General features: G+C 40.8%; 2 protein-coding genes across 2 annotated transcripts in view; one reads left to right on the top strand and one right to left on the bottom strand.

The window, feature by feature from the left end:
* The window catches only part of sgf29 (SAGA complex associated factor 29), a 29,131-nt gene that overhangs the window by 814 nt on the left and 11,143 nt on the right, over window positions 1-17,174 (top strand). Inside the window, exon 2 of the mRNA XM_077557401.1 lies at window positions 3,305-3,514. The gene's annotated coding sequence lies outside the window, so the exon portion shown is untranslated. The remainder of the gene's footprint in view (window positions 1-3,304; window positions 3,515-17,174) is intronic.
* On the bottom strand, window positions 246-16,018 carry doc2a (double C2-like domains, alpha). The gene is made up of 11 exons (XM_077557440.1): window positions 15,775-16,018; window positions 11,100-11,339; window positions 9,905-9,984; window positions 7,435-7,509; window positions 7,131-7,240; window positions 6,775-6,901; window positions 6,618-6,677; window positions 3,293-3,489; window positions 2,692-2,773; window positions 2,325-2,421; window positions 246-1,067 (listed from the first exon to the last, which is right to left on the bottom strand). Exons 2-11 carry the CDS (start codon window positions 11,332-11,334, stop codon window positions 931-933), a joined length of 1,200 nt encoding a protein of 399 aa, XP_077413566.1. The 5' UTR covers window positions 11,335-11,339; window positions 15,775-16,018; the 3' UTR covers window positions 246-930.

Below are 17,174 nucleotides of genomic sequence, written 5' to 3'. Positions count from 1 at the left end.
AACCTAGAATCCTATTTGAGCACAAACACCTACACTTTTATAGATCACGTTTCAGTCTTGCCAATCAAAATGTCACGGTCACCTTTTAATATCAACAGTCATGTTACAATAACAGTCATATTTCACTTTAAATAGACATTTCTTTTTTTCATTTGAAACAGACATGTTTCAATAACAAGTCATGGCATTTAGTCACAACAACAAACCAGACTTTTCAGCAGATATAAATAAAATAAAAACGGTTCCAGCGGAGAGTGCGATAATCAATCTGGTTACTTCTGGTTTGAGCTAAGTGAGCGCCATTTGAGCAGATACCTGTTTGCAAAGAAAAAAAGCAACATCAGCCACTTATGCTAACAAGAAAATTAAAGCAAGTGGAGAATGCTGGAATCGATCGCTACCTCATGCATGCTAAGCAAGCCTGCCATTTAGCTAATTCCCCTGTCTAGCATTAATAACAACAACAAAGTTAAGTTGCAACTAACCTAATCAATTATATAGTTGAGGAGTCAGATAAAAAATATTCTTACATTTTCATCCTTCCTTCCAAAACAGGAAATTAATGTAAAATTATAAGTGACAGTGCAAAAAAAAAAAAAGCGCACATAAAATGGTGATGATTCCGTTACTAGTTTGAGCTGTAATCTCCCTCTAGTAACCACCTGTTATGGATTACAATTTCTTCTAACTAGTGGGGGTAGTCTATATGAAATTCATTGACAATGTTTACCGTAGACATGCAGTTGTGTAATTTCAGACATTTGTAAGATTCTTTCATTAAGTGTGAATTGATTCCAAACTTTGGACATTCTGTCTTCTGTGTACACTTTCCTTGTTGCAACTTGCACGAGTCTGCAGAAACAGTACTGTGAAAAATAGTCACTGCAAAATTCAGTTGCCGCTTCCTGCGTTTCCAGATGTTGCGGTCATTTAGTCGTGGTTGGCACTTTTGGGCAGCTGATTAGTCAGGACGTGCCAGCGCTCCACTTGCTGGCCTTTGTTCTTCAGGCAGTCGGTCCAGTGGCGAAGGGCATCACCCAGCGAATGAGCGCCCAGACACACACCACCTAGACAGGAAGCGGAGCGAACGCCGGTGCGGTTAATCCCAGCAGCGGTAGGCATGATATGGCCCATGGGACACTTAATACTGAGCATTTACATGAACGAGAGTCCTGTAGTAAAGTGCCACCTTATCTTACGAGCACCCCCACTTACAAGGTTTTCGAATTATGAGCTGTTGCTTTTTTTTTCTGTGTTACAAGTCAAAATTTATGTTATAACAGGGTCCTCCTACATTGTGCATTTTTGGGAGCTTGCCCTGCCATTATCTGGCACTGGCCCTGTATATATACACGTTTCAATGATTAGTTGATATTTACAGTAGTGTCTCTGTACTGTCCATTTAAGCTTTTAAGAAAATGTTACTTTGGTTATGGGCTTTTTGACATCTAAAATCTATTTGAATATTTAATATTTGACATTTTCTGGATTTAAACCTTGTTCAAACCATTTCTTCATTTTGGAAGGATTTAACCTGATGTGCAAAAAGATGAACGCAACGCAGTAAAAAGATCAATCATGATTGATCAATTGAAGTGGGTAAATACTATATTTAGATATATATTTATATATTACAACATCAAGAATGTGCTATTTTATCATATTTATTTATTAAATTTGTGCCGGCCCGGTCAGACCAGCATCAGTGAACTTCAGGTGTTCCAACTCTTAACACAGTCACATAATGTACATTGTTAATGTACAACCCTATATTATTTTTGGTAAATTGGCAACACACATTTATCAACTTTGTATTTATTTTATTGTCTAATTAATCACAATTAAATAATTGCAAAATAATACAATAAAAAAATACTTTTTAGTAAAAGGAACTGTTACATAAAAAAATTTAATTTTGTATTTTTTTGTATTTTTTTTCTAGATTATTCATATTTTACATCATTATTATATTATTTTTGGTAAATTGGCAACACTGGTTGATTAAACATTGGTCAACTTTGTATTTGTTTTATTATCTAATTAATCACAATCAAATAATTGCAAAAAATAAACGTAAATACGTAAATGAGAATTATTTTATTATTAAAAGGATCTATGCTTCATAAACATATGAACTTTTCATATTTTTTTCTAGATCATTCATATTTTACATAAACATTTCAACTTTTACCTTATTTTTTTTAAACTTCATCTAGGATTGACTAGCCCATGTATGATTTCTAAAACTCAGTTTTCCCATCACTGTTGAGAGCTGGCATGCAGCCTCTCAGCACGCTAACAGGGCAGTCCTTGTGAAGTCTCACCTATGAAGTCGTTGGAGCGTCCCAAGTCGTAATCCCACACCGTCACCTCCAAGGTTTTGTTGGCCAGCTCCGACAATGACATCTCATAGAAGAACTCCTGCGCAGCATACACACGTGCTTTAGGGAAAACTTACCAGCAAATACTGGGTCATTTGCAAATGTCTTATTTTGGAAAACATAAAGACAATCCGTCTGTTTGACTACAGAAACCAGAGAATATTGACTGCTGACAGGCTGAACTCAGAGGAGTTGGACAATTTGAAGTTATACAAGGTCTCTAAACAATTCATCTATTATCAAACTAGTTGATGACTAATTTGAATTGATTAGTTGTCGATTAATTGTTGCACCTTTAGTAGTACTATACCTCATTAAATTCAGGGTTGAGGGTCTTTTTTATCACAGCAGTTTTGTGTTTGGACTTCTTGTGGATGTCGGGCTTCAGGTATCTATCACGAGAATCGCAAACATGTGTTGCACATGCTTATCTTGGTTCATCAACGTTAACCGTTTTGCTAATCGTGCTAATGAAAAGGACCTATCTCACTGGAGGATATGTTGAGATGACTCAGGAAAACCCAAATTTGACTTGTGCTCTGACAAGTCCAATTCATCACGGAGATGTCGCAGATACTCCGAGATGTCACAGAAAAGTCGTGGAAACATCTTCGTGAGGTCTCCTCAGTCTCCTTGGTCTTCAGCAGGTCTGGCAGATGTTGTAGAGAACTCGTTGAGACATTTCCCCAGTTAAAGACAGAATTAGGTTCCACGACATTTCTGACTTGAAAACTGTCCAAAAGGTCTCAGAAAAAAATTCGTTTGAATTTACTGCAACTCATTGTGAGCTATAGGAGAGGTCACGGAGAGGTCACCTCAACTGCGACTTGAGTCGCCATCAGATCGCCAAATAGTATTCAGGCCAGTGAGATAGGCCCTAAACACGATGTTAGCCAGGCTGTTAAAGTTACATTTTGACGTAGGGGTCAGAGAAGCCGTTGACGTCCATGGCTGCCAGGTGAGCACAGCGCTTCACACCCACACAGAGACCCCCGCCGCCGCTATCCTCATCCGGCTCGTCATCGCCGCCACAAGGCGCAGGCAAGAACTGCAGTGAGAGGAGAAGGCGACCTCGTTCCTCCACACTGTGCAGCTGCTCGTTCTCCCACTGTGGACAGGAGGATGTCCGTCAGGTCAGAGGCCGACTGCCTTCCAGGCCCCCTGCTTACAGAATGACGCGACCGAACTGTATAATTGTGAACAAATTCCAGTTGCCGACTTTAGAATACTGTCGTTTTTTTAGTCTCTACTACACTAGTGCCACCTTAGTGCCCCAACTCACAAGTTGATCCAGTTATGAGCAGTGGCAGCTGGTCAATTGGGGATGCTAGGGCACCACACCACCCTACCACAGATGGTCGTCACCAAATTACATTTCTCCAAGACCAAAAAATGTGTATACAGTATATTCATAGTAAATGAGCAATATTTCGAAATATAAGTATAGTTGTCCCTTGCCATATTGCGGTTTACTTCTTGTGGGTTTAGTGCATTGCAGATTTTTTGTGGCCAACCACTAAGATGCTAAGAGCCACAATTTTGATTGTGTTACTGCAAAGAGTCACATCATACACAAAGACACACATAAACAGTCCCCGGTCTCGCTCGTCTCCTTAACTCCTCCTTAACTCCTTTGCTCTCTTTTGCATGTTCTGACCAACTCATGTTCTTTGTATTTATTTTTAGCCTGTGAAATGTTCCAAAGCAAGTTGCTATGACTCAAGTGCTGGATACATTTTGGAAACAACTGGAAATTTTTACTCAGTGACTCTCGTTAAGCTCATTGAGCCATTTTCAGCAATAAAAAGTTAACTCATTCACTGCCATTGATGGTTATAGACGTCAAATATTCATTTGAACTATTTATTTTAGTTTAACATTTTTTTCCACTTTTGTTAACAAGAGTATGAAAACCTAGAATTTTTTATTGTACATTTAGAACAGATATAAAATTTGTAATTAATCGTGAGTTAACTCGTGAAGTCATGCAATTAATTACGATTTAAAAAAAAAATACCGCCTGAAGCTCCTAATTTTTAATAATCTTTTATTTTTTTTAAATCGTGTCAAGCGATCAAAATTTTTAATTGTAATTGATCGGAAGACTTCAATTGTTAACTCACGATTAATCATGAATTTTATATTTGTTCTAAATGTACAATATAGTTTTTCATACTCTTGTTAACAAAGTGGAAAAAATGTTACACTAATAGAAATAGTTCAAATGAATTTTTGACGTCAATAGCCATCAATGGCAGTGAATGAGTTAATTTTTTGTTCAGAATTAATGTGATAACTTAATTATTTTTCATGTACAATTAATACATTTTAAATGTAATTTTTCCACCTGCTGTCGATTATGACGTGACCTGTGCTGAGGAAGAAGGAAACGACCAATCATGACTCAGTTTGCTCACCAAACCCAGAAAACAGCTGAGCCCTGATTTGTCGTTACCTACTTCCTCAGCACAGATTATGTCATCTTCAGGCAACAGCAAGTGTAACATTTTATTTTAAAGGTATTAATTGTACATGAAAAATAATGAAGTTACAAAAATTAATTTTGGACCAAATAATAACTTGTTGCTGCTAGAAATGGCTCAATGAGTCAAGTGTCCTTTTAAATGAAATAGAAAGGACCAAGGTTGGACGCTAAATTCCCACGTTCTAAACGTAATTTCCGACTGTCCGCAGCTCTGTCTCATAGATGTTTATGTGCAGACATCTACAGTATGTTATGTCTACATATGCTCTGTCTCTATGCACACATCATTTCTGTGTTCTGTGTTGACATGTAGACTTCCTGACGGAAGCCTAAAATTCACTCAGAGGTACTGGAATGCCCTTACATGTAAAGAGGGCCACAGGTAGGGGAGACCGGGGCTAGTTGTATCACTTTTTAATACTTTTATATATTTCTTGGAATCATTACATCATATATAAACAAAATCTATGCCAGATGAAAGACCAAAGTATTGGGTATATTTTTTGTATTAATGTCATTTTCATACTTTGTGTCAGTGCAGAGTTATAAGCCATCAAATAGAGCGAGTGAACATGTAACATGTTGCCCCACCAATGGGTAAGTTGTCACACTATATGGGGTAAGATGTCACATTGGATTTTGCAACTAATAAAACAAGGATAAAATTATCCTCGTTCTCCTGTTTTTGTTTGTTTGTTTGTTTTTACAGCCAGAGAAATTGTTTATCATTGATCTTGAAAATGTACCATAGTCACTGAGCAAGCTTTAACATAAAATAGATTAAAGTCCTTAGGAACTGCTGGCATAGAGGTCATAGCTCTCAGTCTCAGCCTCAAATGCCTGTTTTGCTTTTGCTGGAAATTTGAGTTTAAATTGAATTTCAAAAAATAAAGCAATTTGGTTAATGGAAGGATGGTTCATCAAGAAACTTAAACCGATCCTTAAATGTGGGCATACTGTATTTCCAACAACTGGAAAATCAATTTTCAAACAATGAAACAAAACCTGGCAAACTAATTTCCTCACTCTTCAGACTCATCATCTGAAGAACAATCTGGCATACGTAAACAGAGTTGCCAGAGGTGCATTTTTCATTGACCCATTATTTGCATATGTGACAACAAACCCCAAAACGATTGAGACAAGTTGCCTCAAACCACCATGTTGGAAAATACTTGCTCTAGTTTAAAGTTAGCTTAAAACAGAGCAGTGACTGAGGCATGACAAGATGCCTGAATCTCTCCTCTAACGAATACACATGATTTGCTGCTAGAATTTGTCTATGTATGATGCCTGTTTCAAAATATATGAAGTTGAATTTTTTTTACTTTGAGTTGTGCAAAACAGACAACTGGCACTCATGTCAGCTCACAATGTGCTATTCTCTTCTCAGACCGTACACAACCCCTGACCATTTATACGAAGAAAACTAATATTCCACTTTTTCGTTGCGCCCTCTGGTGGAGAAGAAAATTGCAATGTGACAACTTACCCGTGATATAACTAGCACTGGTCTCCCAAAGGCAGTCAATGAGTTAAACAGCCTTAGTCCACACCAAAAGCAGCTTTGGCCACTAAGGATTGACCAATTAAAAATAGAGCAGTTAAAAACAGGCAAATTAAATAGAGACTAGCTAAAAACACACTGGTTAAAAAGTCGACCCGTTAAAAATAGAATGGTTAAGAATAGACTGGTTAAAAAATTAGACACGTTGAAGTTAAGCCACTTTTAAGTTAGGCTCCCTTTTTACCTCTCGCAAGTAGCAGGTAATCCCTCGCAAAGCTTCCCCAGTGGTGCTGGGAGACCGCAGCTGCACACACAAACACACACACGCACACACTTATGCAATGACGATGTGTTGAACTAACTGTGACTGAGCGAGTGTGTGAGTGAGTGAGTGAGCATACCGGTGGAGGATGTTCCAGGCACGTGTAGAAATGTTTGATGTGGTCTGCTTTGACTCTTTTGAGAGAAACCCGAGACTCGCCAATCAACTCGTTGTGAGTCAGCTTGTCTTCGTCGCACACAGTCAGCCTGCAACATTTGAATGACGCAAGTAATGATGGCAGTTAAAAAATAAAAATAGTCTCTGTGTTGACATTGTGCAAAGTCATACTAAGTCTTCTATGTGCGATGCTTCGTTATTATTATTCCACGCAAACAAATACATCAAAAACTTAAGGCGGTGAAAAATCTGCTTGGTCCAGGAATTTTCCTGACACACCTCATACGCATATGGACACAGGTTGAGACGCACACCCACCGGATTGTTTTCCTGTTCAAGTCTTCGTGTGTGATTCCCACGTAGGTCAGCGTCTCGTTCCACACAGGATTCAGAGAGTTGCGGATGGTCTTTGTCTTCAGTTTGTTGGCCTGATGAACATACTTAGCATCGTTAGCTTACTAACGTGTACAGTCATCATAGCTTATTGGCGCTCATTTGCATCGGAAATCAGAATCAGTAATTAAAACTACTCAAATGCAACATTGTTTGGATCTTCATGGACATGGTGTAAAAAGAAGTTTGAGAAGCAGTGTGGTGGAAAGTTGTGGAAGGTTGGTCTGACCTTGCAGGCGCCAGGCAGCAGGTGAACTTTGACGTACGGGTCAGCCAATCCGTTAAAGTCCATCGGCTTCAGGCCCTGTGGAGGGAATCGTCTTACATGGGTGCTTCTCAAAATTGGGTCTGCAAACTATAACTTGGGGCGCCACTAAATAGTTTGTAATAAAATTATTGTGTGGTATCATAGGTGGTTCCCATTTTTTGGGGGTGCTAAAGAAATCCTAAAATAAATCGAAGCACCCCTAAATTTGGAGAGAGATTAAAAATAAAAAATAAAAAATAAACATTACATTGAATGTCCTTTTTGAACAACAGTGTAAACCCTAACAGTCCATCTGTGTTTGACCGCAAAAAAATTGACAATATGACCCCACCAATTTACACTTGGTGCATTGCATTTCATGTAAAAGTCCCAAAAGTAAGTCCAGGTCCATTTTTGATGTTGGGGCAGTAGCACACTGAGTTTAAGAGTCTAACAGCTTATGGAAAGAAGCTGTTCCTCGCTCTGGTGGTCCTGGTCTGGAAGTTGCACCAGCGGTAAGGGATGGCGTCAAGCTAAAGAAGGAGTCTTATCGGGCCTTTTTTGGCCAGTGGGACCGCGGAGGCAGCTGACAGGTACTGGCTGGCCAAGCGGAATGCGGCTACTGCGGTCGCTAAGGCAAGAACTCGGACATGGGAGGAGTTTGGGGAGGCCATGGAAAATGACTTCCAGACAGATTTGAGGAATTTCTGGTCCGCCATCCAGCGTCTCAGGAAGGAAAAGCAGTGCACCATTAACACTGTGTATAGTGGAGATGGAGTGCTGCTGACCTCGACTCAGGACATTGAGTGTCGGTGGGGAGAATACTTCGAAGACCTCCTCAATTCCACCGACACGCCTTCCTTTGAGGAAGCAGAGTCTGGGGACTCTGAGGTGGGCTCTCCTATCTCTGGGGTAGAAGCCACTGAGGTGGTTAAAAAGCTCCTCGGTGGTAAAGCCCCGGGGGTGGATGACATCCGCCCGGAGTTCCTAACGGCTCTGAATGTTGTGGGGCTGTCGTATTTGACACGCCTCTACAACATCGCGTGGACATCGATGACCGTGCCCCTGGATTGGCAGACCGGGGTGGTGGTCCCACTTTTTAAGAAGGGGGACTGGAGGGTGTGTTCCAACGAAAGAGGGATCACACTCCTCAGCCTCCCTGGTAAAGTCTATTCAAGGGTGCTGGAGAGGAAAGCTCGTCAGGAGGAGCCGTTTGGGTTTCGTTCCGGCCGTGGAACTGTGGACCAGCCTTACACCCTCGGCAGGGTTCTCGAGGGTCCATCGGAGTTTACCCAACCAGCCTACATGTGTTTTGTGGACTTGGAGAAGGCGTTTGACCGTGCCCCTCGGGAGGGGGGTCCTGTGTTTCAGGAATTTGGGGTACAGAGCCCCCCTGATATTAGCTGTTAGATCCCTGTACGACTGATGTTGGCAGTCAAGGCTGCCCTTTGTCACCCATTCTGTTCATAACCTTTATGGACAGAATTTCTAGGCGCAGCCAAGGCGTTGAGGGGTCCGGTTTGGTGGCCTCAGCAATTGCATCTCTGCGTTTGCAGGTGATGTGGTGCTGTTGGCTTCTGCAAGCCGCGATCTCCAACTCTCACTGGAGCAATTCACAGCCAAGTGTGAAGCGGTTATGATGAAAATCAGCACCTCCAAATCCAAGACCATGGTCCTCAGTCGGAAAAGGGTGGACTGCCCTCTCCGGGTCAGAGATGAGATCCTGCCCCAAGTGGAGGAGTTCAAGTATCTTAGGGTCTTGTTCACGAGTATGGAAAGGATGGAGCGGGAGATCGACAGGCAGATCGGTGCAGCGTCTGCAGTGATGTGGACTGTATCGGTACGTTGTGGTGAAGAAGGAGCTGAGCCAAAAGGCAAAGATCTTGATGTACCGATCGATCCACGTTCCTACACTCACCTATGGTCACGAGCAGTGGGTCGTGACCGAAAGAACAAGATCCCGGATACAAGCGGCTAGAATGAGTTTCCTCCGCAGGGTCTCCAGGCTCCCCCTTAGAGATAGGGTGAAAAGCTTGCTCATCGACTCTCTCTGCTCTTCCACATTGAGAGGAACCAGTTGAAGTGGCTCTGGCATCTGGTTCAGATTCCTCCTGGACTCTTCCCTAGGGAGGTGTTCCGAGCATGTGCCACCGGCGGGAGCCCCCGGGGACGACCCAGGACACGCTGGAGAGACAATGTCTCTCGGCTGGCCTGGGAACGCCTTGGGAACCCGCCAGAGTAACTGGTTGACGTCAACATTCTTCCCTATCATTAGGGGTGCAGAGTCTGCAGACGTTTGTTCTGTTTAATTTACCAGTAATTGGTGGAAGTATAACAAGAGGGTCGTTAGAAATATTTTTCACCTGGTACCACTCTCTGAACCCAAACAGTTTTAGAAACCCTAGTTTATATTATTGGTTATGTTAGGTTTATATCATAGCTTAAATTGTACCTTAGCGCGGATCACTGTGCAGTGCAGCTGATTGGTCGTCTGTTCGTACCTCAGCTCAAACTCCAGAGTTCCCAATGCCGCTGCACACACACATATACACACAAGAAACACAACGTACACTCACAACCAGGGTTGGGAGGGTTACTTTTAAAATGTAATCCATTACAGTTACAAGTTACCTGCTAAAAAACGTAGTTAGTAATGTAATCCAAGTACCATCATATTAAGTAATGTAACTGGATTACTTTTGGATAACTCCATTATTGAGTATGCTCATGAAGACAAAATAAAAATAAATATCACCACAATATATATTCTATACAATGTGCCTCTCCTATTTGCGGGTGATAGGGACCCGGGCAGCCTACAAATAGAAAAAATCCTTGTGTAATTGAAAAGCATGTAGGCTATTGATTGATTGATTGATTGATTGATTGATTGATTGATTGATTGGTTGGTTGGTTGGTTGGTTGATTGATTGAAGGCCATATGCTGTTTTCGAACTGTCACTGAAAGTAACCACACCTCACAGTTTTATAGATCGATAGATAGATAGATAGATAGATAGATAGATAGACAGACAGACAGACAGACAGACAGACAGACATCCAAATGCAAAATGAACTTTCATTCCAGTCACAAGTTTAGCCGTGTATATGTTGTGTATAATGTTTTTGAAGTTACAACATCATATAGCATACAGTATATGTGCTAGTAGTTTCTTAAAACTAGGAATGCACCCTAAACCACATTTTTTCAGACAGGGTGCAAGTACTGTACTTAGATTTGAGTACTCGCTGATACAAAGTACTGATACTTGATAATGCCATCTTGCAATTGAGATGAAAATATACTTATTTTAATACATTTTCAATTCAAACACAGTTGGCAAAACGCCTAAAAGTCATAGCATTTTAGCATGGCCCTCAATGACCATTCCAGTTTCTCACATGGCACTTTTGGAAAAATTAATTGTCCACCCTTGTAGGCCTACTAATGTTTATGTGCTGGTATTTTTAAACTTGCAACATTGATCATATTGAAAGTTAAATGTAAAAGCATCAGAAAGTTGCGTGTAACGTTTAATGTGCTCAACATTGTGCTAAGGACACAGCATGCTTTAGCGTGTATGTTACATAGTAGTCGTAAACACACACACAAACAAACACGCACACAGTGTGACGGCTAGCCTCACTGCAGTCGTCGCTGTCCGAGCCAATCGCATCCACCGGCGCGTCCGTGTCCCCGCCCACCTCGCCACACGCCGTCCCGGAGGGGGAGAGGGCTGACGTCGGGATGGGGGAGGTGGAAGAGCGACGGGGGAAGTAGGCCGAGATCTGCCGGATGGGTCGGATGGGGCCCGGACACACATCGATGGCCATGTGCTCTTGGATGGAGATGCTCAGCTTTTTCGTCCTCCTCACGCTCATCGAGCCTGAAAACATACACAACGACTTGCCACCAAAATACCAATATACAAATACCAAATGCCACCTGCCCTGTGACTGATTGATTGAATTCTTTATTTCAAACGTGAAATTGATGTAAAACAAAAACGAAAGACAAAATTGAAATATGATAAACCTGGACCTCCTGTGAGTCCTCGAGTAATTCTAGTACCATGATTTAAAACATAAATGCTTGAGCAAGTTGAGGATATTTTTTCTGCCTTGGATTCCCGTTTATTTGGTGTGCATTGTCAGGTGGGCAGTCAAGCTAGCTGTAGCAATGCTATACTGTACATGACGGTAACATGCTGCCAACGTGGTGAGAAGGCCAACTTCAAAATTAAAATCTTCCCTATACAGTATTCCCTTGAAATTATTTATTTTATAGTTGTTTTTGGCAGCGTGTGGCGGCTGACTTGACTCGTCCTTTCTGGAATTAAGTTGGATAGTTGGAGCTGGGGTTGCCAACCGTCCCTTGAAATACGTAATCGTCCCGTATTTAGAACTATAAGCACGCGTTCCGTATTGAATTGTCAAGGGACGCACTTTGTCCTGTAATAACTTGAGAGTAAAAAGTTGTCTGTAAAATGTCAATTAAATTAATGAACAACCTTTATGTGACAACTTACGGTAACATTCCAAGGACCTGACAGCACATTCATTGAGTATGACGATACAGAGTCCGGTCATCTTGCGGAAGTACATCGCGCAAGAGCGGTAATGTGACCGTCACCGGTAGCCGCAGAAACAATTGCAAAAACACGGAGAGGACTGGGAAGCAGATTACACAGAGTTAAAAAAAGTGCAAGAAAACTTCCATCAACACATTGTACTGTCTGCCGGCGTACTTTTACCATAGCCCACGGTGGGCTGACTGATCTCAAGCAACATGCTTCCAGTGGTGGCCACATACGGAATACAACAAGGTACAACAAAACTTGGGAGCCCAAGAAAAAAATGTGTTGTCCACTATAGATATGGTATGTAAAGAATGATTCTTTAACCCTCTGATCAAGGTTAATATGGAAATGTGCAATGAATGTCAGTGTTGTATGGAAAACATAATATTTTTTGGTTGTTATAAAAAAAGGAAAATTGATTGTCAAATATGTTAAAATAGATAATACATAAAAGTAATCATTGATAAATAATAGAAAAATACACAGCCTTACATTGATTACAAGTTAAAACAGGTATGTAGAATTTTTACTGTACATGCAGTTGATATGCACTTTGTAGGTTAGTGGTAAGTGTTTTTTTTTTCTAATTGAGACAGTTCATATACGACACCTTATAAATACATACAGTAAAAAAAAAAAAATTCTAATTTAGAGTTAATTGCTGCAGAGGTAGTCCATGTCTATTACACTGTAAGCATGGTTTAAGCTATAACTTATAACTGACTGTGCTCTAAAGCTGACTGATCAGAACACTGACTGACAATGATAAAATATTAATGGAAAACTAGTCTCCACATAATATGGCATTAAGATGAACATGAAGGATCAATGTTCTGCTTATTATTGTTTTATATTAACGTATACAGTTTTAAGGTAAGCAGTAAAAGTTTATTTTTAAGGGATACGAAACGGATCAATTATTTATTTCAAACATAAGAAACATGAAAAAAGAATAACAACAAAGTCTGAATTAAAATAAGCTAAATGCAGATCACATTCTATCTGCCTGTTGATTTTTTTTTAAAAATCGCTCGTTGACCAACACAGGTCGGTCACCTGTCCAAATGGACCACGCGTCAATCAAAACGCCACCGTGGATTAAAATGGACCATTGGTCAATCAATACAAACCCTCCATCAATCACCCTGGACGCCCAGTTGATCAACAGGGACCACCTGTTAGTTGTCAGTGGGATCTATTACCTTGGTGATTGGTTCGGAAGTAGACATTCAGTTTGTTAACTGGCAGGAGCAGGACTGTGTCGTCTGCGTTGAAGTCACGTGACCGCCGTTGCTGGCATAATATGCTAAGAATGCCCATGAAAGGGTCGACCGTCTCAGATCTCATGAAAGGATTGACTCTCTCAGCTCTCATGCTGTCGCTCTCTCGTATCTCGGCAACCATACACAGCATCCACGCGTCTCCTTCCCTACTCGTTTTCACGCTCTTCTTTCCATCGTCCCCGTACACTGCGGCAGCTTCAAATCCTGATTGACAGCTGTGTGCATGCATGTTTAAAGTTTTGCTGCTCTGTATGCGCCTCAAGTGAGCTCCACAGGGGGCCGCTCCAGAGCGGGTGGAGAAGAATTGCAGTTAAATAAACATAATACTGTATAGATTAAATAAACGCGTCCAAGGCTCAAAATATTAATATATATATTATATATAAACATTAAATCCCAGTGACTTGAAGCAAATGGTTTAATAAAATAATAATGTGACACATAATGAATGAACAATTGGTTTCTTCTTTTATATAATCATGTATTTTTATCTATTAAATTTACATTGTGTGTACAGTATCAGCAAACGGTATTTTCTTGTCTAAAAGAAAAAATCACTGGAACAATTTCAAGTGCAAATATAAATGTCAGTTTCAAGTTAGTGTCTCTGAATGGGTTGTGTGGTGTTTTAGCAAAGCTCAATTAATTGAAGAAAAAAAGACCTACTTTAATGTAATTTTGAGACCATTTGTTGTGCAGACCTCAAAAGTCAAAATCAAACCCCAAAAGTGTGTACATCAGCCACTCCCCGAGTATATTTTCTTTCCAAAGTCCAGACATGTTATGTATTCACTTTCCTGCGATTTTGCTGTTCAAAATCAGTTACAGTGGTGCCTCGGAGTTTGAACGTAATTCGTTCCTGCGAAGTGTTCAAAGTCCGAATTGTTCAACCTCCGAAAAAAAAATTCCCATAGGAAATAATGTAAATGCAATTAATCCGTTCCCAAGCTCCAAAAACAGAAAATTCCTATTTTAATTTCTATTTATGTTTTTTACATTTACAGTACAGTACAGTATTTAAACAATAAAAAATTCTTTTTTTTACTTTTTTGTGTGGTGTGATGGCATCAGTGGATGATAAATGCTATATTAATGCTTGCTTTAGTTCAGTGCTGAGTTTGTGTATTTTACAGTGGGCATATTGTCAGACTGCTAAGCAGTCCTTGCGTGCGTTGTTTAACGTCGGGCACGTTGAACAGCTAAGTGGGGTCCTCGTGCCAGTATTTACAGAAGAAGTCACGGTAGTTACAACGGCGTGATAATCTCCTTCCTAATTCCACTGTGGTTCGTATCACTGTATGTTTTTTTTTTGATGGCTTTCTTTGGGCCCATGGCAAAGAAAATTGTCGTGGAAAAATCAAAATGCACTCGCGAGTATGAAGCACCTCCGGGAGTATTCACGATCTGACTGGAAATGAGCAGTGCATCGTCTCAACTATCGCAACGTGAGCATTCGGCATTGCTCGGCTTCACTCGGCTGCCCGTTTTCTATCTTGCTTTGCTTGGGTGTTCAAACTCCGAAAATAAGGTTGAAGTCCGATTTGTACGAGTTCCGAGACGTTCAAACTCCGAGATTCCACTCTATTCTCATTTTATCGTGATTCCATCTACACGTCTGTGAAAAGTAGTGTGACCAAACGTCCTCTTTTGGGAGGCCAGACCATTTTCTTTCGTCCTGTTCGGGCGTCTGTTTTATAAAATATGAATTTATGAAAATGTCCGGTTAGCATTGCGTGACTAATTGCGATTGGTACCACAATTTCAAGGCCTCTTTTTTTTGGGAAATGGGAACATGGTCACCCTAGAAAAGACCATTTCTGGTCTTAAACGCGCTTCTTAGGTTAGCTTATCAATTAGCATGGCTTTGTCGTCTTTTCTCGTCATCCCTTAATGAGTGCAATACTTGTTCCCATTTGTCGCCACAGGGCTAGTAATTACTGACTTGGAGGCGAATCCGTAACATGTTTCGCTACAGCAGTAGCCAGCCGAAGCTCGGTGCTAGCTCGCTGGTGCGGCGTAAGTAGCACCGAGCTTGCCTCAACCTGCGACTACTCACAGTGAGTGATGTGAGCAACACAGCCCAACGAAGTTTTTGGGGATGCCTCTGTGGTGGATTCTCAGTTTTGTTATTCAGTGTGTTTTAATGAGGCACAACATGCACATTTCGCCTCGCAAACTGCAATGCGAAGCCGCTTAATTTTGAGCCTTGCGCGTCTACAGTAGCCTATAAAGTCACGTAGAGCACATAAAATTTTGCACTGACAGGACACATTTGAAAGGTTGTGATGTTTGCCTGGAGCGATGATGTCACTGAATGCATCACAACACATCATAGCAGTGCACAGATCGCATGCAAACATGTTTGATACACAATAACGTTTGAACTTGTTGCTGACTTCACTTTTGGGAGAGTGTGTGTGTGAGTGTGCCTATTCCTAATGTGTGTTAATATGTCTTACCTTGTTCGGATGATTCTGATGATACTGATGAAGCCGAAGCAAGTGTAGTCCAGCTGATGAGGGTGTCAACTAACTAACAGGTGGAGATGGAGGCTCACGGCGGCATCCAGCAAAGGGGGAAGCAGTGAGGGAGGGGGAGTGTGTGTGTGTGTGTGTGTGGGGAAGGGGGGGTTAACCCCTTTTTTTCTTAACTCCTTGTGCTCTTCTGTCTGTTTCCTTTCCAACCTGTGAAGAGACTCACACCCATTACAACAACACCCCAATATGGCCAATATGCAGAGGCTTTGGATTGGTGGGAGCCTGGGGGGAGGTGGGGGGCGGATTTGGAGTGGGTGTCAGAGTAAACGTAGCATCTGTCCTCCTCCTCCTCTTTTTCCTTTCTGTATAATTTGTGCTTAATGATAGTTAATGATACATGTATGCGTCCAAGACACACACACACGCACATAAACGTATGGCAAGCGCCATCACTGCACTGAGCTCACAATAACACCAACACTTTTTCTAAATATTGCTGCTACTGTATATGTATTATATGTAAATTCGCTTCTTATACTGTATAATTTTAATTCTTTTAATACACAATCTTGGAGTTTTACCTCAATTTTATTGCAATACATAATGGCAAGAAAGATTTTCTTTTTATTCTATGTATTATATTTATGCATGCATGTACATATATGTATGTATATGTATGTATAGTATATATATATATATATATATATACATATATATATGTATATATATATATATATGTATGTATATATATATATATGTATATATGTATATATATGTACAGTATGTGTGTGTGTGTGTGTGTGTGTGTGTGCGTGTGCGTGTGTGTGTGTGTGTGTGTGTGTGGGGAGTGAAGTCCATGGGGATTGAGATGGCCCTGATAAAAAAATAAAACATTCTTATCCTCCTCTTCCTCCCTGAATCAATTCCTCCCACACATTGAAGTGGAATAATTTTGTGTTGGCAAACATTTCTGTTGCCCCCTACTGGACATACGGACAAGGACACACTTGTTCAAACATTCATATGGGCACAAAACTAATTCATCATCATGACCATACACACACACACATGTATGCAATGTACACAACTTTTGCAACACGATACATATTGCTGTCAAAATGGAAGACATGACAAGTAGCAACTACATTAACCTCTTTCACACCTGAACACATCACACACACACACACACACTTGGGATGGCTGTTGATTTCCTCCCGGGCAAAGGTCAAAGGTCAGCATCCACAGGTCACTTTAATAACAGTCCTTGCCATCTTTGTGTGTGACACGCACACGAGCACGTGCACACATAGTTAATTGAATGAACTTTGAGTCAAGCTTGAAAAGGCGATAAAGGTTGAAGTCGACTGAATAAGATGACGAGC

Source organism: Vanacampus margaritifer, chromosome 2 (genome assembly GCF_051991255.1).
Source record: "Vanacampus margaritifer isolate UIUO_Vmar chromosome 2, RoL_Vmar_1.0, whole genome shotgun sequence".
Lineage (NCBI taxonomy): Eukaryota > Metazoa > Chordata > Actinopteri > Syngnathiformes > Syngnathidae > Vanacampus > Vanacampus margaritifer.
Note: the sequence above shows the minus strand (reverse complement) of the source record. Positions and strands in the feature narration are given on the sequence as shown.

Bases quoted from the DNA above. Each gene is read 5' to 3' on its own strand.
- doc2a (XM_077557440.1), bottom strand. From the start codon at position 11,334: ATGAGCGTGAGGAGGACGAAAAAGCTGAGCATCTCCATCCAAGAGCAC. The intron at 7,510-9,904 runs GTACAATTTAAG...TTCCCTCCACAG, and splicing joins GCACAGTGATCCGCGCTAAG to GGCCTGAAGCCGATGGACTT. The intron at 6,678-6,774 runs GTATGCTCACTC...TTGTGTGTGCAG, and splicing joins GCCTGGAACATCCTCCACCG to CTGCGGTCTCCCAGCACCAC.